General features: G+C 39.8%; 1 protein-coding gene across 12 annotated transcripts in view; it reads right to left on the bottom strand.

Annotated features, from left to right (window-relative positions):
• Positions 1-16,392, bottom strand: part of ZMYND11 (zinc finger MYND-type containing 11) — a 72,146-nt gene extending 55,754 nt beyond the window's left edge. For 5 of the 12 annotated variants that reach the window (XM_055431768.2, XM_055431824.2, XM_055431832.2 and 2 more), the window contains exons 1-2: positions 15,723-15,871; positions 1,769-1,903 (exon numbers count right to left, since the gene is read on the bottom strand). In XM_055431768.2, coding sequence (XP_055287743.1) covers positions 1,769-1,884 — 116 coding nt within the window. In that variant the 5' untranslated portion in view covers positions 1,885-1,903; positions 15,723-15,871. Of the gene's footprint in view, positions 1-1,768; positions 1,906-14,938; positions 15,299-15,364; positions 15,635-15,722; positions 15,873-16,012; positions 16,170-16,230 lie in introns of those variants that run through there. The other 7 variants (XM_055431839.2, XM_055431868.2, XM_055431788.2 and 4 more) reach the window with 6 other exon arrangements.
• Between the last annotated feature and the right edge of the window lie 9,207 nt (positions 16,393-25,599).

Here is a 25,599-nt window from a genome sequence, read left to right as displayed (position 1 = left end):
ACACCAGAAACCTCTCAAACACACATCCTCTGATTTTCTATTTTTTTTTCATCTTTAGATAAGACTGATACAACAATGACTAACTGACAGATATATTAATTTATTCTCAGCTATCTTTAAGACCTATGGACGAACCTTTGGACATAAAGGAAAGTAAACCTTGGCATCCTTAAGGCTGTACTGATAAGGAAAGGAGAAGAGATAATGTTTATGGACAGTCCATTGTGCACACCAAGAAGAGGTGTGCAATGCTGTCAATAGCCTCTGCGAGTCTCACAATTTAACATGTATACACAAGTACACAGAACCTGGTCATCCAAAGACTACTCTGACACACGTGACAGCAACCTTGTCAGACAAACTCTGAACACCTCACCTGGAGATTCCCACAGGTTCCTAGAGAATGTCCCTAGAGCTTTAAAGAAAGATGTCATGGATTAATAAGAAGCAACAGGCTGTAAGTTGAAATAGTTCAGTCAAGACTAAATGAATTTTAAAAATTAAATCCAAAGAACAGTATCTTATTTCCACCATTCATCTGTAAATTTTGATATAAACAAACTATGGTTTTTTTTTAATCCCAACCATAGGAAAATACTTTTATATTTCTGTATTTAGAGCTTTTAAAAAATATTTTATTCCAATATCACCAATATTAAAGGTAACTTAATTATTATGTACTATTATTTTATCCTTATTTTCCACACAGCTGTTACCTATTCTTCCCCTTCGAGTCACCTATAGGATTGAGTTTGTACATGGGCAACTTTAAAATATTCAAAGAACAGGATACAGAGTTAAAGCAACATACAACACCATCTTTCTTTCTCCTGGCCTTTCCCTCTTAAGTAACCTTTATAAACCTCTTCAGTAGAATATGACTAAGTGACAAAAATATAAACATATAGTACTTAACTTTGTTGCTTATTAATAAGGACAAAAATAACCACTTCTTTAAATGAGCTTTTGTAAATCATCTGTTTTCCATTTTTATAGTTAGTGTTTAAAGGATATGTCAGAGAATAAGTATAAAGAAATTCTATCGAAATTATTCTAAAAAATTCAAACATTTTAAAAAGATTAATTTAGTTGTATTCCTTTAAAAATACAAAGCAAAACAAAATCAATTTCTATTATTCCCTTATAAGTAGTACATAACATGGAAACAGAGCATTCATACAGGAGTCGGATTTTTGCTATTCTGATATATTGGACTATCAAGATAAATAGCAACAGAAAATAAAATAAAGAACTTCCTTCTTTCAGCTGAAGATATACTGTCTGTAACTTAAAAATATAGACTCAAATTGTTAAAAATTCTGGTTAGTGTACTATAAACTACTAAGAAGTTATTTACTGTACCTACACCACATTATATGGTAGCATATATTATTCATACATTAAAATAAACAATGACCAGTAGACTTTTAGATAGTTTACATAAAAGAAAGTAATTAACCAAATGCCTTTTGATAAAAGACTTAAATAAAGACTGGTTTTCAAGAGTTAAAAAAATTTTGATAACTAAAAATGTATTAGTGTACTACTGGAAATAGTGCACACTGATATTCTATACAACCTCTACACACAAGGTACTTGTGCACCTTTCAGTATTTCCCTAACAACTTTACAATCCTACATGGCAAAAAGTGACTAGCACTTTGTAATATATGTTGATTAACATAATAAATAAACAAATGATTCTTGGACCTTTTCTCCCAAAATTCCACATAAAATTTGAGTGATCTGTCTGTATAAAATGACTTACTTTGTAATACGGTCAATGTTGGCAATTTGCTTCTGATTCCGTATAATCTCAATGGCTGCCCAAAGATGCTGGATAGCTTTTGTGTCCGCCTGCCGTCTTTTTGTTAAGCGTGCCATGACCTGTTTACTCCTTTAGCTGTAGCAATATATGGAAACATAAGGGAAAAGCACAGATTACAAAATGAATTATCATCAATATAAGTGAGTTAACACTCAGCACCTCACTATATAGTACAGCCAACTTTTTATTTTCTACCATCCACATCACCAATTACTCCATAAGAATTTTCACTTCATTACTTCACAAAGAATGACACTAAAAGACCAACAGTCAAAAATGTCTGCCCAAGAAGGAGCAGTCGTCTTACATCAATATGCCAAAGAAATACACATATAAAATTTATTATAAAGCAAGAATATTACTACATAAAATTTCATTTTTTGATATTACATTGTGTGTAATTTGACAGATCAATGCAAAATGGAAACTAAATGTCCAAATTATTAGGTACTTCATCATGAAAGGGGCTTCCCTGCTGGCTCAGATGGTAAAGACTCCGCCTGCAATGCAGGAAACCCAGGTTCGATCCCTGGGTTGGGAAGATACCCTGAAGAAGGAAATGCCAATCCAGCCCAGTATTCTTGTCTGGAAAATTTCATGGACACAGGCGCCTGGTGGGCTACAGTCCATGGGGTCGCAAAGAGTGAATATCTTTATTCAATATAAACATACTGATAGATGAAAACAATATTCCTTTAAACAAAAATAAGATCATAAACAGAAAAGACAGAACAGTTGTTTCTGACTGAGGTGTCAAAGGCTGGCAGTTGGTATACCAGTGGATGACATGAAAGGACTCACATTATTAGAAAGGTTCAGGTGCTGGCCATTGATTAAGTTATAAGGAATCAACATTGTTAATTTATTCAGATTTCTATATTCTGAACAATATACGCAAACGGCCAGCGGCTACATCCTGGCAAGACTAAGGGGAAAAAATAGAGTTGCAGCCTAAATGTCTGATGAGAGATGGTACTATATGAAGAGGCCACATATCTGAACTCTCCACTGGGCACAGACCTGTTAGGCAATGAGACACCTGAGCCCTAAAGCACACAGGTTACGATACTGAGGCCCAAAGGCAAGCAAAACTTTGGAGATGGCTGAAATCTCCCTGGCCTGATCTTTCATCTGTAAGGGACACTCCTTAGCACTTCACTGTATTCCATGACTAGTCAACAGAGCCTCACAAATTTCTTTTTTTCTCCACCTCTACACTTCTTCTCATGACTAAGTCAGTTCTCCCTCTTTCTCCAAAAACCCAAATAAAGCCAGCAGTTGCCAAAGCTTAACCAGAGACTCACTTCTGGTGAATCTAGGATCAGTTAGGATCCTAAAATAAGAAAGTTCTTTTCAGAATTACAAAATCAATTCAGAATCAAAACAATAACACCAACATTCAAGTTTTAAAGAAAACTTCAGGATAATTAGTCGATACAGTATAGACTGAAATATGAAACTTGAAGATTTTTAAGTTATAATTATGATTTACAAATGTGTCTTTTTCTAAAAAGTTGTAACTTTAAAACATAAACTTCTCAGTTTAAGTTTTAAACAGGTATGTCAAGTTTCCAAATCCAGTAACATTATGATGAGGAATTTATTGGTAAAGGTGACATCTAATGGTGAACCATAATAATACAACTTGTAAGATTATACAAATACCCAGATAAAAGAACAAAATTTCATTCTTACACACCTGAAGAAAAATAGCTGCCTATTTTGTTTAAGGCATTGTGCTAAACACAATGAAGTATTTCTAAATGTATAAACTCTAGTCCTTGACAGAAAATAACATAAAACTAGCAGAGGAAATTTGACATATACATGGCACTACTAATTATAATACCATATATGACATAAATGGTCCAAAATATATCCTGTGAGAATCCAGAGAGACATTACTTCTAGATTAAGTAACACTACAAAATGGTAAATGTGGGAAAATATAAAATTTCTTAATGTCTTGAAAAGATAACTGTTTAAAGCAAACATAAAAATAATTGTTAGGTATCATTAGATTTATAACATATGTAGAAGCACAATATAGATGACAACAATAATACACATGAGGGGAGAGGTAGTAAGCAGTTATATCATTGTAAGTTCTCACATTTTATGTGAAGTGGTATTTATTATATTAATTCAAGGGGAAGTATATTAAATCATGGATGCATATTACAATCCCTGGATGCATATTACAATCCCTGAGTCAAACACTGGAATACAAACAGGTATAGCTGACACGTAACTCAACTTATAAGATGTTTTCAAAATATACACAAGTAAAGTTAAGAATACTTTACTCAGAAATACAGAAAATATATAATAACAATGTCAACATTTACAAATACTAAAATAAATAGCAAATATAACTATTATATAACAATTAGGAGAATATAGTAGAGACTGGTAGCAGAAATTCTAAAAGTGATGTCACTTAATTCCTAGAAATGATTAAATTCAAGATTAAAGAATTAACCAATGCTACATTTCAGGAAAACAGATGTGAAGTTAAAACCAAGATTTCTGAGATCTACCTATCCAAGTCACACAGATTTAAAACAGAAGAGAGAGCCCAGAAACAGACCTACCAGCTGTCAAGTGTCAGAGTCAGCTCATTTCTGACAAAGCAGCAAAGGCAATGCAATGAAGCCGCCTGTTCATCAAGTGTTGCTGTACAACTGGACATCCACACATACAAAAATGAACCTAAACAAAAACCTATGCCTTTAACCAAAATTAACTCTCTATTCTGTTCCACTAATCTATGTAACTGTTACTTCACCAATACCACGCTGTTTTAAGTACTGTATCTTTATAATAAATCTTGAAGTTGGGTAGTATCAGGCCCCGATTTCGTTCCTCTCTTTCTATACTAAGTTGGCTGTTCTGAGTCTCTGAAATGCTGGAGAGTGTGTAAAGACAAAGGAACCCTCCTACACTGTTGGTGGGAATGTAAACTGATGAGGCCACTATAGAAAACAGTAGGGAGGGTCCTCAGAAAACTAAAAATACAATTACCATCAGCAATTGCACTCTTGGCCATTTATTTGGAGAAAACTCTAATTCAAAAAGATACATGCACCCCTATGTTCACAGAGCAGCACTATTTACAGTAGCCAAGATATGAAAGCAACCTAAGTGTCCACCAACAGATGAATGGATAAAGAAGATGTGGTATAGATACATAATGGAAATTACTCAGCCATAAAAAAGGCATGAAATACTGCCATTTGCCGGAACGTGGATGGACCTAGAGGAGATCATACTAAATGAAATCAGACAAAGTCAAATATCATATGATAGCGCTTACACGTGGAATCTAAAATATAACACAAAGGAACTTATTTACCAAACAGAAACCGACACATAGAGATCAGAATTATGGTTGCCAAGGTGGAGAGGAATGAGGGACGCATGGATGGGGAGTTCGGAATTAGCAGATGCAAACTATTATATTCAGAATAGATAAACAACAAGGTCCTACTGTACAGCACAGGGAACTATATCCAATATCATGTAATAAAATATAATGGAGGAAAAAAATGAAAAACAGAACTCCCATATGATCCAGTAATTACACTTTTAGGTGTTTATCTGAAGAAAATGAAAACTCTATCTCAAAGAGATAGCTGTACCACCATATTCACAGCAACTGATTCACAACAGGGTAGTCCCGTGGCAAAGATTCCTTGCTATGGTCAGGGAACTAGGTCCCACATGGTGCAGCTGGGAGTCTGCATGCCACAGCTAAAGGATCCCAGATGCCAAAACAAACACTGAAGATTGTGCACACCGCATCTAAGACCTGGTGTAGCCAAATATTTTTTTAAAAAACCAAACCTATATATTTAGAGAACAGACTGATGGTTGCCAAAGGCAGGGAAGGTGGGAGAAAATGGGTAAATGTAGTCAAAAGGTAAAAGTTTCCAGTTAAAGGTCATAGTGAGAAAGACTTGGTATATTTCAAGGGGAGAAAAGACAGTGGTTGGAATGTCATAAAGAGAGGTGCTGTGTGAAAAGAGACCGAGAGACAGAAGCTAAGATCAAACCACGCAGGATCCTAAGTACAAAGTAACCAGCGTGGATTTCCACGTAATTTCAATGGCAGTAACTGAGAGGATTTTAAACTTAGGCAAGTAGAAGTGATTTGCTTTAAGAATGATACCCTTAGATCATGGATATTAGGATGCTGAGTAAAAGACCTTTCTGCCCCTCCCCCAAAAAGTGGACAAACAAAAACAAACATCTTTGATGAACATATACTCCACAAAAAGCAAAGACACACAATGAATACAGGAATTGCATGTTTCTGGCCAAACAGAGGAAGGTCAAATTTACATAGGGAAGTACAGTCAAAGCTAAGGTCTTTCCAGTAGTCATGTATACAAGTGAGAGCTGGACCATAAAGAAGGCTGAGCATTGAAGAATTGATGCTTCCAAATTGTGGTGCTGGAGAAGACTCTTGAGAGAGTCCTGTGGACTGCAAGGAGAGGAAACCAGTCAATCCTAAAGGAAATCAACCCTATATATTCACTGAAGGACTGATGCTAAAGCTAAAGTTCTAATACTCTGGCCACCTGATGTGAAGAGCCTACTCACTGCAAAAGACCCTGATGCTGGGAAAGATTGAAGGCAAAAGGAGAAGGGTGTGGCAGAGGATGAGATGGTTGGATAGCATCACCAACTCAATGGACATGAACTTGGGCAAATTCCAGGAGACAGTGAGGGACAGGGAGGGCTGGTGTACTGTAGCCACGGGGTTGCAAAGAGTCAGGCACGACTTAGCAACAGTGACGAAAGCAAGCCGCCTGCCTAGAGCTCCAGAGAAATGTGGGAGTATAAGGCAGCAGGTATAGGGGTAATTACAGATGCTGAGTAAAAGACACTATTTAACAGTGTGTCAGAAGCAAACAGACTTGTAATAGTATACTCACCTAAGATTTTCCACTCTATTCTTCAAGGCCCAATTCTATAGGAATATTCTATTTAAAATGGGATTCTAACACCATAATTCCTCACTGTATCTGGTCATCTAAAACTGAGAAAATTATATTTAAGAAAATCTGACTTGAAATACTTTAAAATAATTAGAAAAAACTGAGAGGACTGATGTCAGTGGGAACTGAACTGCAGACGGAGCTATGCCAACCAGCTGGAAGAGCAAATGACCAGCTCAGAACTTGCTGAAGACAACACCAAGAGTCAGCACCAAGCCAAAGGAGGTGTCTCCAGGTTACTCCTCCTCCTCTAAACGCCCCGACTTCTGCAGATCGAGGGAGTCTACACTAGAGAGGAAAGAAGAGAAACCCGTGGAAATTATCAGACACTCCACAGGTCCTCAGGAAGTCCTCTGGCAGACGTGCAAAAACATGAGAAAGGAGGCAGGTGTCAGTCACTGGTGACTGGATTGGGAGTGAATCTCACTGCTCACTGCCATCTTCAGTTGGATTTCTCTGGGACTCGGTTCAGACAATGAAGCTGCTCCTGCTCTGCTCCGACCCCATAAGTGGAAATGACATTCCCAATGTGGAAGAACATCAAGGACCACCTGACATGCAGACAAAAGCCAAGAATACTCAGGCTGCTAAGCAGCAGTGCCAGGAAAACCTCCTCAGGTGGTCTAACTCTCACTTGCAGGCACAACTTCACTATGGCTGGCATAACGACTGCCCAGGGAAAGACCTCTAGGTGCTTCTGATACCTGTCAAGGTCACAAGCTTACTCCACAACCTGCAGAACACTAGGCTGCTGCTCAAACTACAGGAAATCTCAGAGACACTGAATTGGGTGGCAGCCTGGACATCAATGTCCCAGACACAATGCAGGACCATTAGGAATCACTAACCAACTCCACCTTTGCTATCCAGCCCCCCTGATCATCAGCAAAGTGACAATGCCAGAGTATTTTTGAGGAACCTGAAAAGACTACTAGTTTTCTTCTGGGACACATTTATTTTTCAGGTCATTTAGATTATCCTCTGTAGGAAACTTCAAGATTACGATTCCTGAAAAATAATTTCTGAGACGGGCAGCTAAACGTCACAGGGTACATCATTTTCTATAAACCACTACAAAAGGAACTTTCTAGAAGGAGGCATATATACTTGGACTACTTAAAAAGAGAAATGTGGAACTTAAAAAGTTAAACAAACAAAAAAACCCAACTGGAACTTTAGAATAGAGCCCAGAGCCATCCCCAGAGATTCTGGCTTAATGTTCTTGTTAAGAAAAAAAAATTCAGGTGCTCAGTCACGCTTGAGAACCAGTGTACTATCAGGAGCTTCCCACGTGTCGCCCTAAATCCCAAAGAATTTATTTAAAAGATGCAAACACTACAGCAACTAAGGTTTACAACAGTATGTTGTTCATTAGGATTTGTTTAAAATACGCAAATGAATCAAGACAAAGTCTAACATCGTATTCGCAGCTGTTCAGCTTTAAATTCTCTTAGAAATAACTGAGACTACAATTTATTTCAATAATCATAAAATAAAATTTAACTTTCAAGTTATTCAAATGGAAGTTTCTGAACTACAACAATCTAACACGAATACTGATCACAATCAGGAGCCTACTTATATGTGCAGAATAAGAATGTATGTATTTCAAAATAAAAAACAAGGTATTTTGACATTACACTAAGTGCAATATTTTTAAAATTTATTTATTTTTAATTGAAGGATAATTGCTTTACAGTATTGTGTTGGTTTCTGCCAAATATCAACATGAATCATCCACAGGAATACATACGTCCCCTCCCTCTTGGACCTCCCTCCCAATCCCACCCTTCTGGGTTATTACAGAGCCCTGTCCTGAGTTCCATGAATCAGTACAGGGAAGCCTGGCATGCTGCAGTCCATGGGGTCGCAAAAAGTCTAACACAACTGAGCGACTGAACTGAACCGAACTGGATCATATGGCAAACTCCCACTGGCTATCTATTTTACATATGTGTGTTTCCATGTTACTCTCTCCCAACATCCCACCCTCTCCTTCTTCCTCACCCCACACTGTGTCCATAAGTCTATTCTTTATGTTTGTGAGAGAACCCACACACAACTAGGGAGTACCCCTCTCCGCAATTAGAGAAAAGCTCACACGCAGCAACAAAGGCCCAATGCAGCCAAAAATAAATTAATTTTTAAAAAGATAACATCGCTAATGGTAAATAAAATGCCCCCAAAAACTTTTACACATATCAATAGCAAGCCCAAATAAATCAATCTTACTTGTTCCTACAAGTACTGGCCAGCTGAAGTAGATATATTCCATATTAATTTGAGAAGGGCTTCACGTCAAAACTCAATTGAAAATTAAGAACTTTATCTCTCTAACAGCATTTCTCAGATGCAGTTTTGAAACAGAAAAGCAATCAACGAGCAGATAAATCAAGAATTTACCAAAAAACAAAAAACTACAGTGTTCATAATAACTTTCAAGCTGAGATAGTTTAGCCTTCATTAAGAGTATTTCTCTTTAAAAAATCTTCCTATAGCTATTAAATATAAGAAAACCTTGTGTAATATCCCCACTGATGAGCATCAGCATGATCTGAACCTAGGCATGCTACCAATCAGTTGATCAGTTCTCTCCTCACCACGTTTCACATTATTCTTAGACAATAAACCCCTTCTGAATCCTGAAGCCTCCGTACTTGGAGTAACTTTCAAGAAATGAGCTATTTAAAGGAAACAATAAACAAAAAGAAAAGACAGCCTGTAGACTAAGAGAGATATCTGCAAATGACCTGAGTCTGCAAAATTTACCAACAGCTCATGAGGCTTCCCTGGTTGCTCAAATGGTAAAGAATCTGCCTGCAATGCAGGAGATCTGGGTTAGATCCCTGGGCTGGGAAGATCCCTTGGAGAAGAGAATGGCAACCCACTCCAGTATGCCTGCCTGGAGAATTCCATAGACAGAAGAGCCTTGCGGGCTACAGTCCATGGGGTCACCAAGAGTCAGACGTGACTGAGCAACTAACACAAACACATATGAGGTTTAACACCATCAAAACAAATAACCCAATCAAAAAATGAGCAGAAAACCTAACTAGACATTTCCCCAAAGAAGACATACAGATGGCCAAGAGGCATATGAAAAGATGTTCAACAGTGCTAGTTATTGGCGAAATGCAAATCAAAACTACACTGAGATATTGCTTCACAGCTGTCAAAATGGCTATCATCAAAAAATCCACAACCAATAAATGCTGGAAAGGGCTTGGGGAAAAGGGAATCCTCCTACACTGTTGGTGGGAATGTAAACTGGTATAGCGACTATGGAGAACGGTAGGAAGGTTTTTTAAAAATTAAATACAGAGCTACCATATGACCCTGCAATCCCACTCCTGGTCATATATCTGGAGAAAAACATAAGGATACATGTATCCCAATGTTCACTGCAGCACTGTTTATGACAGCCAAGATATGGAAGCAACCTAAAAGTTCACAAAGGACTGGATAAAGGAAATGTGGTACATATATACAATGGAAAGTTACTCAGCCATTAAAATGAATGAAACAATGCCATTTGCATCAACACAGATGGACCTAGAGCTTGTTATACTGAGTGGAGTCAAACAGAGAAGGAGAAATACCATATGACATACTTATATGCAGAATCTAAAAAGAAATTATACAAATAACTTATTTATAAAACAGATGCACAGACTTAGAGAAGAAACTTATGGCTGCCAGTGGGGAAGGATAGGAGAAATAGGGAGTTTGGGATCGACATGTACACACTGCTATATTTAAAAGGGATAACCAACAAGGTCCTACTGTATAGAACAGCGAACTGTCCAGTGTGGCAGCCTGGATGGGAGGGGAGCTTGGGAGAGAACGGACACCTGTATATGTACGGCTGAGTCCCTTTGCTGTCCACCTGAACTATCACAACAGTGTAATTGGTTATATTCCAATTAAAAATAATTAGCTATTTCAAGCCAAAGTGAACTTATCCAGCAACGGGAACAGTTGAGACAATGACTGCCCCGTGTAACGCAAGACTTTAGCAAGAAAGTTAGTCCCTGGTGACTCAGATGGTAAAGAATTCACCTGCAATGTGGGAGACCTGAGTTCAAACCCTGGGTTGGGATGATCCTCTGGCAAAGGGAATGGCTACCCACTCCAGTATTCTCACCTGGAGAATTCCACTGACAGAGGAGCCTGGTGGGCTACAGTCTATGGGGTCGCAAAGAATCGGACACAACTGAGTGACCAAGCACAGCACTGAACAACAAGCTCTCAATACACTTCTAAATATCTGTGTGTATCTTTCGTTTACATGATAAACGGATAGGAAAGATGTCGTCTTTCTTTAAATTTTAAGTTTACTTAGCATACAAGGAGGTCAAATTACAAAAAGATATTAAAGATTTTAAGTGGGTCTACCTTTCATTTAAATGCTTGGATAATAACAAGAGAATAAAAAAATTACTAATCGTAACAATCATCAAGTAGCTAATAAAAGTCACAAAATTACAAATTAGAATGAATCTGAAATCAGCATTAAGACCTCAAAAGTAATTTCAGCTCAAATACAACATACCTTAACTCACATACGTGGTTCCCTAGCACCTGTACTTAATTTTTTGTTATACTTTATTGCACTTGCTTCAGTAATTTCTTACCAAGTGTCCAGTATAAAGCAGTCTCAATAAATAACAATGTGAATGAACGAATGAACGCAAGATACTAAACATATTCTACTTATTAAAAGTAATGTCAATATATTTTAATGTGACCTTACAAAACAACTTTATAAAAGCAGTTATTCAAAATTAGTTTACTAGACTTAAATGTTACTCAGTTTACAAAAAAGCAAATACCGTGTATAAGTTTTCAGCAACACACATTTTTCCAACTACTATATAAGAACACAGGGTAATCTGCTCAACATATTCCTCTCATCTCTAAAGAACAGATGAGTCCATATGATCCCTTAAAAATCCTATTATGACAGTATTCCATTGTCATTTCTATTCATCTCTGTTTAATTTCACATAAAGTTAGGTAAATATTAGCCATTTATGTATTGACTGAATAGAAAGCATGCTCCCAAAATACAATGAAAGATTAGCTAAATGTCTAAATGTTTACTAGTTGTACATAAATTAGATTTATAAAATTGAGTTGAGTATCTAGAAGCCTAACAATTTGCTAAATTTGCCTCCTAAATACATAATGCTCTCTATATTTTCTTAATTTCCAAAAAAATTTTAATTTTTCATACTACTTATTTGTATTTGTAAGTAACTTTAATGTCAAATATTGTATCGTATTTTCACAATACAAACTACAGGCATAGCTTGTTTTATTGCACTTTACCTTGTAACTCCTCACAAATACTATTTTTACAAATTGAAAGTTCGTGGCAATCCTGCTTTGAACAAGTCTATTGGTGCCATTTTTCCAACAGCATTCATTCTGTTTCTCTGTCACAGTTCGGTAATTACTGCAACATTTTAAGCTTTTTCATTATTACTATATTTGTTAGCGTGATCTGTGATCAGTGATCTTTGATGCTACTACTAAAACTCGCTAAATGCTCAGATAATGGGTAGCATTTTTTAACAATAAAGTATTTTTCAATTAAGGTATGTTCATTTTTTAGACATAATGCTATTGTACACATAATAGACTACAGTATAGTCTCAATATAACTTTTAAATATATATATCGGGAAACTAAAAAACTCACGACTCGTTTTATGGTATTGGCTTTACTGTGGTGGTCTAGAGCAAAACCCACAGTATCTCTGAGGTATGCCTATAAATAGCTTTTCAAGAATTTTCTAACTGGAAAATCAGTAATAGAAGGCACACACACGCACATAAAAAAATCTTAAGGGAGTACATATGTTTAAGACATTACATGTGAGTTATTACATCACACTGCTGGGTATTTAGATTTGAATTTTATCTCCCTTCCATTATGTTCATTTCTATCATTTCAACTCTAATCACAGAGATTCTCAAACTTTTATGTTACATGGATTATATTCTCTCAACTACTACTTCATTCACTTCTTAAGAGAGAATATGTATATGTGTTGAGGAGTTTGGAGGTGCTACAAGGAGGTCAGACCTTACACAATTAAAAGGAAGACTGCCATGCTTTTAAGATGATCATATGTATGATTTTTAGAAGTGGGATAGTATACATAAAAGAACTTTGTGAAATGGTTGAGACTTAGTAAACATACAATATATGATACCTATTTTTATCATGGTACTCAGTTATGTAACAAACCTGTGGATACCAAACCATTTCAAAACTCAAGACCAAAGGAGGACAGACCACACTGTACCAAAGCAGATTTAAACTCTTTGAACTTCTGACAATGCCACTGAAAGAAAGTAACTGAAAGTCATCACATAAGAAATAGTGCTAGCAATTAAACTCTTTCAGATGGGGAAACTGAGACCAGGCAAGGCAAATTTAAATAACTCGTCCAAGGTCACTTTGCTAGTAAATGACAGAGGTGAGATTCAGACCCAAGCCACCAGCCTCAAACTCTGCTGGTATACTACCTCTAATCAATTACCAAAAAAATCTAATCAACCTGTAAAAAATTCACTATTGAGTCCAAGTTAAGGTTTTGAAAGAGTGAAACTTTTTTCAAGCCTGACTCTTCTCCTTAACATTTTCCCCTTTCCAGACACAGCCTCTTTGCTTTTCAACTGAAGGGTAGTTGGAGAAGGGCATGGCAACCCACTACAACGTTCTTGCCTAGAGAATCCTCATGGACAGAGAAGCCTGGAGGGCTACAGTCCATGGCATCCCAAAGAGTCAGACACAACTGAAGCAATTTATCACAGAGCTAGGTAAACAAAATCTGCCACCAGAGGTTTAGGGCTTTAGGCAACAGTAAGACAGCATTCCATACTTTATTATGAATGCTAAAATTCTTAATTACATTCAATTAGTATCTCAATTTAGGTATGCCAGAGGGTATGAACATCTCTCTTACACACTATCTCAACAACCCTTAAAGGAAAAGAGGGTACAATTACAAAAGGGTGAAAGTGTGAACACACACAGGGCAATTCATGGAAACATGCAACATGACATGCATTCCAAGTACAACATAATGATATCCTAGGAATACTGCATATGAAATGAGATAATTTTAGTATTTTAATTGATTTTTTTTTGTAAAGCTGGGAATGTTTACATGTATGTTTATTTAAGCACCTTGCAACAGGTAACTAAAAAATAAATTGCCAAATTACAAAATGTAAAAGGGAAATTCTGTTTTCACATAAACAACATGTAAGTGGGGAAAGTACCACAAAAACAACAGAGATCTCTGTTAATCATGCATCGAGTTAAGCAAGAAAAATAGAGTCTGTCATATTTTCTGACCTCTAATTTTTCTAACTTGGCCATCTATAAAGGACAGTCCATCAAAATAATGACTGTAACCAATGCTAAAGACAAGGAAAATAACATGCTAGAACAAAATTCACATTTTATCTCCTGCTTGTACAAATTAGAATTCAGAAAAGTCACACAGGTGACTGCTTACCAGAAAGCACTCAAACTTTTAAAGCATAGCTAAAACGATTTCCCCGATAGCTTCAAACCATTAATGAGAATCAATGACCCCAAAACCTGAAAAGTTTATGCATCCTATAATCACTAAGCTACAACTCCTTCATTTCTGTCTAAAAGAAAACAAAGGTTTTACTTTCTGCCTTTGAATAGACAAACAAACAATTATTTTTAACCAGTCTCTTGCTTCCACAGGACTCTGCTTACTGTAGGATGCAGCACACCTGGGTGAGCAGACCAGAGGACCCAGGACCTAAATCTCAGAGGGCCCTGCCTGGGCTTCTCAAAAAGTCTGACTCAAGCATCTCTTCCATCCCTCAACCGGGTGCCGGCTCTGAGTTCAACAGGACCCTGTACTGGGCCCACACCCCACAGGAGCACACGAGGCACCATGAACACACAGTGTGTGACCACGAGTATCCCATGCCCATACCAGGTATCATGCACACACCTGGTGTGTCACCCGGCACCGTAACTCCACCGGGTAGCATGTCCCTACCACATGTCACACCAAGCACCAGGTGCACACCGAGCACCACACACTCACCAGGTATCATGCAGGCTTCCACGTATGTAACAGCAGGCGCACACCACGGACACACCGGGCAGCCAGCCCACACGATCTGTAACACTGAGCACCATGGACACTGGCTCTCACGCCGCCACCGTACGAACACTGGGCACCGCTGGGCCAGAAACGCATGAGGGCACGGTCCACGCGGAAGCTGGGGCCCCGGGCCAGCCCTGCTGGGCCGCAGCCTAGCAGCTCCCCTCCTGACGCCGGGCAGGACGGGCGGCGGACACGCAGGCGGTGCAGCGCCCGGGAGGACTGCGGAGGAGGCGGAGGCCTCGCTGCCGCCTGGTTCCCGGACCCGGGGGGCCGAGCCTCGCTGGGCCCTTGCGGACCGACCAACCTGCCCAGCCGCCGCGGACGCCCCCAGCCCACCCCACCCCACCCACCCCAGACACTCACAGGGCCGTGTCCCGGCGGACCCCGACCCGGACCGTGGCCCAGGGGCCTGGCCGCGCAAGGAGGAAGAGCCTGGCGGGCGGCGCTCACGCGACTCCCCGGCTTCGCGGCCCGCGCAGGCCCCGCGCGTCCCTGCTCCTGCGGGGCCTCCCCCGCCGGCGGGCCCGCCTCCCCCGCCGGCCAAGGGCGGCCCAGCAGGCCCGGCCCGGCGCGAACAAAGCTCCGCGGGCCGGAGGCGAGCGGCGGTGACGCCCGCGGCCCGAAAGCCTGCGGCCGGGCCGGGCTTCACAAAGCCCCCGCCTCGGACACCCGCCCGCGCCCCGCCCGCGCCCGCACCCCCGCCGAGGCCGAGCGTCCCCACCATTATGCTCCGGTGCTCGCCGCCGCCACGCCAGGCCCTGCCCCTCCGCGCCGGCCCGCCGTCCGCACCGCCTCCTCCGGGCCGGGCCGGCGGGGCGCGGGGCGGGGGGGCTGCGGTCTCCGGGCCCGGCTCCCCGCCCCGGCGTCCCCTCCTCCCCGCCCCGGCCCGGCCTCCTCCCCCCGCCGCCCGCCTGGACCCCGCGCCTCAGGGGCGCCATGTTTACAAGCTTCCACCACAGAAACTCGCGAGCACCCGGCAAGGCGGCGCGGAGGTCCCGCCGCCGCACTTACGAGGTTTCCTCGCCGAGCGGCGGGCCGGGCCCGGGCGCGGAGTTGCGGCCGCCGCCGGGAAAGTTCGCGTCCTGCGGGGCCGCGGGGCGGCCGCCCGCCGGCTCGGCCTCCCACCGCCCGCCGCCGCCCTCGGGCTTTATTGTGTGGCCGCCGCCGGCCGCGGGCTGGGGCTCCGCGCGGGCTCCCTCCCGGCGGGCTGCCCACACGCCCACACCCACCTTCCCGCCGTCCTGTGCTCCGCGCCTCTCCCTAATCCGAGCATATTCCTACGGACCCACACAGGCACCTCGAGTCCACACGCACGTGAAAGCTACGTACGTGCGGGCGCGCGGAGCCGGGCGCGGGGCGCACAAAGATCCGGCGCCCCGAGCATCGCCCGCGCGGGCCGCAGCCGCAGGCGCTGCAGGCGCCGGCCCTGGGCAGCCAGGAGGGCACAGGGTTGGAAAAGCAGCGAGGCCTGAATCGGCGAGAAAGGCAAAAGGATGTTAATACCCTTTGGATTCTATTAACGAAGCGTATTGCAGGAACATGCTGAATTCTTCATTCCGTGTGTACACTAACAGGTCTTACGAAAGGACGGGAGCAAGCATTATCGTTTCGGCAAAAACACTACCAGTTTGTGTAAGGAGAAGGAGGTTATCTTTCTTAGTTTGTAATTCTAGATCCAACCTGAGGAGATCCCAGTATGTGGGTTAAGAAGGTCTCAGTGATAAGCACACTTTTATAGATTTCACAGTATTTCTCTAATGATATTTGTCCATAAGAGTTTGGAAGGAAGACCTACCAACCAAAACTTCCTACTCTGATTCTCTTTGGACATATATACCCGAAAATCAGTGGAAGACTCTTGTCCAAGAAATGCTGGAATCTAATCCAGTTCATCAATCTTTCATAGCTGGTCTCTAGGGCTAAGTTAGAATTTCGAAAGGGAGTTCTAAGAAACATGGCCTTTCATAGGCCCTGGTTCTGATACATTCCAGAGAGTTTTTCGTTATCTCAAGGGACATTACAAAATAACTTTAACTGATTTTAATTGTACGGATAAATATATGCCAATAAAATCGAGCAGAGGGTGTTAAAGATGTCAGAAAAAAATCAAGCCGTGCCTTTGAATGTGGGACCAGGAATTCTAACGATGAATAGCTTTAAGTAAATCATCTTTCTTTGAAAATCATCTATAAAATAGAGGACTGCATGTTCCCACATATATCACAGAGGCCCCTCAAGTAAGACATCACATATGTGTAAAAGGAAACTTACATTTTAGGAGAGAGCTCACTAACCCTAACTGCACATTTTTCTCCCCTTAAATTTTTAGCCATCATTTTTATTTTTGTACCGAGATATTATCTCTTATTCTTCTGTGGTTTTGCCTAGAATTTAACCCTTGGCCCTATTTTCCCTTCAGAACAGTTTTATTTACCTTATTTTCCTCCCAGCTGAATAAATAATAGGCAGGGGAGATGGTTGCCGACAACTGGTTTGGGATTGGGAGCTGGGGAGAGGACCAGAAGACTCAAAGGATTATTTCCATGCAACTTAGGTTATACCATGAATTTATCTGCCAAACTGCAAAGAGGGCAAGGAACAGAGGTGTCAAGGAGAGGAAAGAAAGGGAGAGTAGTGGGCTGTGAGGAATGGTTTACACCAACTTGCCAACGTCTCAGAGACTTCGTTGTTTTTCAGTCACTCAGTCGTGTCCAACTCTTTGTGACCCCATGGACTGCAGCATACCGTGCTTCCCAGTCCTTTACCGTCTCCCGGAGTTTGAGCAAACTCATGTCCATTGAGTCAGTGATGCCACCCAACCATCTCATCCTCTGTTGTCCCCTTCTCCTCCCTCCTTCAATCTTTCCCAGCATCAGGGTCTTTTCCAATGAGTCAGTTCTTTGCATCAGGTGGTCAAAGTATTTGAGCTTCAGCTTCAGCATTCATCACCTTCAGATGAATATTCAGGACTGATTTCCTGTAGGATTGACTGGTTTGATCTCCTTCCAGTCCAAGGGACTTTCAAAAATCTTCTCCAATACCACAGTTTGAAAGCATCAATTATTTGGCTTTTAGCCTTCTTTACGGTCCAACTTTCACATCTGTACATGGCTACTGGAAAAACCATAACTTTGACCAGACGGACCTTTGTCAGCAAAGTAATGTCTCTGCTTTTTAATCCACTGTCTAGGTTTGTCATAGCTTTTCTTCCAGGGAGCAAGCATCTTTTCCTTTCATGGCTGCAGTCACCATCTGCAGTGATTTTGGACTTAGCACTACCCAAAGAAGGACCCACACAACACTCCTAGTTCCTCCCCAACCCTGGCTGACACCTGGCACTTAAGTAACATCTGACTTGATCAGCATATCACTTTTTCCAGATTCTGCTTTAAGAAATATCATGTAAAGAGAGAGGGCGTGGGTTATTCAACAAATTGATGTGGAATTTTTGTTTCTTTAAAAAAAGAAATCTAATCATATCCTTACCTTATACTCCATACTTTAAAATAATCCAAATGACTTGAATAATACAACTGTAGAAACTGTAAATGATTATTCTAAAGGTAGAAGAAAATACAGGTGAATGTTAGTAAGATTAATGTGGAGAGAAACATATGAAGCTCTGCAGTTGATCTTAACCAAAAGGCCAATAAGTGATATCCTAAGCTCTAAACCAATTATTTTTATCAGAAAAGAGTGATAAATTTGACTATATAAAAATTTATTACTTTACTGTGTCAAAAACAAATATAGACCTATTTTTAAATATGCCCATTAGGGTTACAACTTTTATACTTTATAAGGAGTTTCTTCTAGTAGCCTTTTCTCTACTTTCCTCACATAATGAGGATGAATTCAGATTTTTTAGGGCCAGTTTAAAGAGGGTGGCTTCACAGTTATATACAGTTTGGGTTTGCCTGCTAAATTCCCATCTCAGAGTGTTTCTGGCTTGCTAGTATATAGCAATAATAAGTTCATGCATGTGCTCCTGAAAGGCTTGCTTTTATTTCTTTAAAATTTCATTTCATATTTCTGTTTTGCTTCAAAGGTTGAATTACATAAACACTGCATTTAATGCATGAATACTGAATGCATGCTTTTGGAGGACATAATCTTAAGTGTAATATAGAGAATAACTATGGAAAATCTTCAGGAATGCAGGTGAACAGTACATTATACAGAAATTAGTGGATAGAAATTATTATTCTGTGTTATCACAGTACTATAAACCACTGAAGTAAAGTAAGTCCATTTGAATGAGACTTGGCGTTTTCATTTATGGAGACTCAGGAATATGTATATCACCCTATGTAACTTAAAATACACTACTTTGCCAACAAAGGTACATCTAGTCAAAGCTATGGTTTTTCAAGGAGTCATCTATGGATGTGAGAGTTGGACTATAAAGAAAGTTGAGCGTTGAAGAACTGATGCTTTTGAACTGTGGTGTTGGAGAAGACTCTTGAGAGTCCCTTGGACTGCAGGAAGACCCAATCAGTCCAGCCCACAGGAAATCAGTCCTGAATATTCATTGGAAGGACTGATGCTGAAGCTAAACTGCAATACTTTGACCACCTGATGCAAAGAACTGACTCATTGAAAAAGACCCTGATGCTGGGAAAGATTGAAGGAGGGAGAAGGGGACGACAGAGGATGAAATGGTTGGATGGCATCACCAACTCTATGGACATGAGTCTGAGTAAGCTCCGGGAGTTGGTGATGGACAGGGAAGCCTGGCGTGCTTCAGTCCATGAGGTTGCAAAGAGTCAGACACGACTGAGCAACTGAACTGAACTGAACTTAAAATAATAGTGGCTGCATTTTCAAATTACATTAATGGTTTCTCGGTAACAAAGTATTCATTTAGTAGTCATTTGAGTAGTCATTGAGTAGTTATTTCTTCATAGTCAAAAAGGAGTCCAAAATGCAGAACTTGGGTGCATCTCAAAAACGACGGAATGATCTTGGTTCATTTCCAAGGCAAACCACACAACATTGCAGTGATGCAAGTCTATGCCCCAACCATTAATGCCGAAGAAGCTGAAGTTGACTGGTTCTATGAAGACTTACAAGAGCCTCTAGAACTAATACCAAAAAAGATATCCTTTTCATCATAGGAGATTGGAATGCCAAAGTAGAAAGTCAAGAGATACCTGGAGTAAAAGGCAAGTTTGGTCTTGGAGTAAAAATGAAGCAGGGCATAAGCTAACAGAGTTTTCTCAAGATAATACACATCACTTTGCTGACAAAGGTCCATGTAGTCAAAACTATGGTTTTTCCAGTAATCATGTACAGATGTGACAGTTGAACCACAAAGAAGCCTGAGTGCCAAAGAATTGATGCTTTTGAATTGTGGTGCTGAAGAAGACTCTTGAGAGTGCCTTGGACTGCAAGGAGATCAAACCAGTCAGTCCTAAAGGAAATCAGCCCTAAATATTCATCGGAAGGACTGATGATAAAGCTGAAGCTCCAATACTTTGGTCACCTGATGCAAACAGCCGAGTTATTAGAAAAGACCTCAATGCTGGGAAGTAATGAAGGAAACAGGAGAAGTGGGCAGCAGAGGATGGGATAGTTGGATGGCATCATCGACTCAATGGACATGAATCTGAGCAAACTCCAGGAGTTGGTTAAGGACAGAGGAGCTTGACATGCTGCAGTGCATGGGGTTGCAAAGAGTTGGCCATGACTTAGCAACTGAACAACAACAAATATATATATATATATTTGTTGTTGTTTTTACTTCTTGCATATATATATATATATATATGCAAGAAGTAAAAACTAGGATATCAATCTTTAAATATAAAAGACTATGTCACATTATTAAGATAAATGTCACGTGCGTGCGTGCTCGTTCGCTTCAGTCATGTCTGACTCCTTGCAACCGCATGGACTGTAGCCCACCAGGCTTCTCTGTCTATGGATTTCTCCAGGCAAGAATACTGGAGTGAGTTGTTATATCTTTCTCCAGGGAAAAAAGATGCCACACACTCCACCAAAAAAGAAGCAAAACGATGGATAATTTACAAAACAGGAAAAATAAATTATTAATAAATTGACAAATGTTCAAATTCACTAATAATAAAATGACAAAATAACACAACACACTGCTTTTCTTCTTCAATGATAATATTATCAAGGGTTAGCAAGATGGACATACTTTCATACACTATTGATAGGAAATTGAATTGGTATAAATACTCTCAAAATATCAGAGCCTTAAGAATATTTATATTTAATATCTTTAAGCTCAGACATCCACATTTAGAAATATATCCTAAATATATTTTCTGAAAGACAAGCAAGAATGTATGCACAATTTATCCTTCCCAACTTAAAAAGCATCAAAGATTTTCTGTTGGATCTTGAATGAAATCAAACTCTGTTCTTTGGCTCACAAAGGCCAGCTTTGTCTGACCTCTGCCTATCTCCTTTAACTTTAACCTTATTATACATTTCACCCCTGCCACACTATCCTTTGTCCCATATCAAGACAGTATAAAGTTTGTTCCCTCCTTCTGGAATATCCTACCCCCATCTCCCTGGGCATGATCCTACTCATTCTTTAGGTGTCTGTTCAATTGTCCCTTTTTCAAAAAAGAACTTCCTAAGTCCCCAGTCTAAAACCTCTTTCTCCATAACATAAGATTATTGTAACGATATATTTACCTTAGAGTTTATAGACTAATGAGATAATTCGTTCTCCATAGCATACCAAGGTACCCAATGAATATGGTTAAGTGGAAAAAATAGCACAGATACAATTGGTGGTCTCATTGCACTTGACAAGGTACTATCAAGATATTAGTGTTTTGCTTTTAAGTAACATAATACCAGCAGCTTTGTCACTCAAGAAAAGTAGAACTTAATGCAGTTTAATCAAAATTATATGTTAATTAGATCATGTTATACTTTGGTTACTAACTCAGGACTGTGGGATAAAGGATATCGTAAATGCAGGTCTCCCAAACTCTGAGAGGAGCCAAATAATTTTCTCTCTGGCCATGTATGCATGAGCGACTGTGTGAGTGTGTGTGTCTGTGTGTGTATGAAACAGAAGACTTATGTATACCTGGGATGATATTTTTGAAGCACATTAGTATGCTTTTCTCCTTTGCGTTTTCATGCACAAACTCCCCAGTTTGTCTGAGGCATTCATGTACCTTTGAGGGCATTAGGATTGGCACAGCAAGATTTATATAGAAGGAAAGTCAATATCAGGTGGGTGACACCCCAAATAAGAGATATTAATCTGCAGCAGAGGAAAGGATTACAACCATGGCTTTGTTATAATGCAATTCTCCAAATCACTTTTTCTTCTATTTTTAAACAGCTTTATTTCTTTTAAAACTTTTTACTTTGTATTGGAGTATAGCTGATTAGCAATGTTATGATAGTTTCAGGAAAGTAAATTCCCTGATAGTCCAGAGGTTAGGATTTGGTGCTTTCACTGCTGAGGCCCTGGGTTCAATTCCTCGTCAGGAAACTGAGATCATGTAAGCTGTGAGGTATGACAAAAAAAAAAAAAGAAAGGAAAGAAAATCCTGTATACCATTAAAAAAAAATTTTTTTTAGATACAGACCTGGCATAGGAGACCTGAACTTCACTACCCAGGGTGGGGGCTGGAATGAAATTGGGGGAGAGAGGAGGCAGGAAATTGGCAGTAAGGTTTATAACTGCTTAGGGTTAGACACTTTTTCCTAATATTTGTAACTCAAAAATATTTGGCACTCAAAACTATTTGATAAATTAGTGAATGAGATTCACCATAATGTTTTTGTAATATCAATTTTAAAAAGTCAAAATAAGATAAAAATCCAGCATTAAAAACTGTTAACTGGAAAAGAATATAAAATCACATATGTATATATTTTTTAATTCTGTGAGATAGTAAAAGGAAGTACTGTGGAGGAAAATGTTAATCATGAATATTTCTCTGGGTTACAAGATACCTTCTTTTTTTAAAAATCTTTTTTCATATTTAGGAAAAAAATTACTAATAATAATAGCCTAAGAGACTGGTTGTTGCTACAATACTGTATGTCCCTTACTTGAAATAATATATGCTTTTTAGAACACTATAAAATCAAGTTCTATAATATCTTACTTTTCATCGTTTGGTTAGTGTGTAGAGAGATTTAGTGGCTGCAATCTGTCCATAGCTCTTATCTAAAAATTTATGTAAAAGGCCAAAAATTATAATTATTGGGCAATTGAAGCTAATAAAAATGAATGTGAATACATGTGGGTAGTTAGCAGAGCAACATCTCCAGGCATCGGTTTTCTGCTTTGTAAAGGAGGGAGGTTATCTCACTGCCTTTTCCGGCTCCATCAGCAGTACAGTTGTGGGACCTCCTGTGTTAGTCTCACACCCGCTCCCGGAGGTCCTGTTGTCGCTATTGTTTTAAGACCCTCATGAAAGTTTGCTTATCAGATAATCTTTCTCCTCACATGCCCTTGTTCTCTTTACCACGGGTTTCCTTACTTTCATTTTCCCCTTTCTGTTATTATTACTTTTTTTGGAGGGGGAGAAGGTAAATGATTCCTTGGCCTCTGAACGAACACCATCAGACCTGTTGGCTCCGGGTAGACACCTCTTTCCCTCTTCTTCATTTAAACATAGAAAATACCAGGAAATGCACATGTACATTTTTGTAATCATTCTCCAACCTCTTGTCGGAGATACCTTTAAATTATCACTTTTTAGGGAAGACAAAATTTAGTCACATTCTACAACATCATTTTAATAAGAATTTCTTGCATTGAGTTTACATTAAACTAACAGACAGCTCCATTTACCCTTTATTACCCTTCATTACCAAGGTCTATACTCTCAGAGATGTTGGATGAGCACATCTGATCACAAGGAATTGTGAACTGAAGTTCCTTTTCAATACTACATTTTACATAAATTCCTTTCTCTCACTGCCACCTAACAAATGGGAAGCTTTGAGAAATATTCTGAGTTTCTTCAAAACCCAGCACTGTGGTATATAGTATTTAAGATATTCTTTTTTATTCTCTTCCTTCAACTTCATGATAGTTGTTATTGGGTAGTTATTTCCCTTCCCACACAAATTCATATTTAAGAAAATGCCAGAGCTATTCAGCACAGTATTGGAAGTTCTCACTGCAGCAATTTGACAAATAAAAAAAATGTATCCAAATCAGAAGGGAAGAGGTAAAACAGTCATTATATTCAGATGACATGATGCTATACAGAAAATTCTAAAGAATACACATAAAAACTATTAGAATTGCTAAACAAATTCAGCAAGACAGTAGGAAACAAGATTCAGTTCAGTTCAGTCACTCAGTCGTGTCCAACTGTTTGCAACCCTATAAACCGCAGCATGCCAGGCCTCCCTGTCCATCACCAACTCGCAGAATCCACCCAAACCCATGTCCATTGAGTCGGTGATGTCATCCAACCATCTCATCCTCTGTTGTCCCCTTCTCTTCCCACCCTCAATCTTTCCCAGCATTAGGGTCTTTTCAAATGAGTCAGCTCTTCGCATCAGGTGGCCAAAGTGTTGGGGTTTCAGCTTCAACATCAGTCCTTCCAATGAACACCCAGGACTGATCTCCTTTAAGATGGACTGGTTGGATCTCCTTGCAGTACAAGGGACTCTCAAGAGTCTTCTACAACACCACAGTTCAAAATCATCAATTCTTCAGTGCTCAGCTTTCTTTATAGTCCAACTCTAACATCCATACATGACTACTGGAAAAACCATAGCCTTGATTAGATGGATCTTTGTTGACAAAGGAATGTCTCTGATTTTTAATATGCTATCTAGGTTGGTCATAAGTTTTCTTCCAAGGAGCAAGCATCTTTTAATTTCATGGCTGCAGTCACTATCTGCAGTGATTCTGGAGCCCAGAAAAATAAAGTCAGCCACTGTTTCCATTGTTTCCCCATCTATTTGCCATGAAGTGATGGGACCAGATGCCATGATCTTAGTTTTCTGAATATTGAGCTTTAGGTCAACTTTTTCACTCTTCTCTTTCATTTTCATCAAGAGGCCCTTTAGTTCTTCTTCCCTTTCTGCCATAAGGGTGGTATCACATGGAACAACAGACTGGTTCCAAATAGGAAAAAGAGTATGTCAAGGCTGTATATTGTCACCTTGCTTATTTAACTTATATGCAGAGTACATCATGAGGAACGCTGGGCTGGAAGAAGCACAAGCTGGAATCAAGATTGCTGGGAGAAATATCAATAACCTCAGATATGCAGATGACACTACCCTTATGGCAGAAAGTGAAGAGGAACTCAAAAGCCTCTTGATGAAAGTGAAAGAGGAGAGTGAAAAGGTTGTCTTGAAGCTCAACATTCAGAAAACAAAGATCATGGCATCTGGTCCCATCACTTCATGGGAAATAGATGGAAAAACAGTGGAAACAGTGTCAGACTTTATTTTTCTGGGCTCCAAAATCACTGCAGATGCTGATTGCAGCCATGAAATTAAAAGACGCTTACTCCTTGGAAGGAAAGTTATGACCAACCTTGATAGTATATTAAAAAGCAGAGACATTACTTTGCCAATGAAGGTCCGTCTAGTCAAGGCTATGGTATTTCCCGTGGTCATGT

This window comes from Moschus berezovskii, chromosome 15, assembly GCF_049115385.1.
Source record: "Moschus berezovskii isolate FMDL1 chromosome 15, NW_MosBer_1.0, whole genome shotgun sequence".
NCBI classification, from domain to species: Eukaryota; Metazoa; Chordata; class Mammalia; order Artiodactyla; family Moschidae; genus Moschus; species Moschus berezovskii.
Note: the sequence above shows the minus strand (reverse complement) of the source record. Positions and strands in the feature narration are given on the sequence as shown.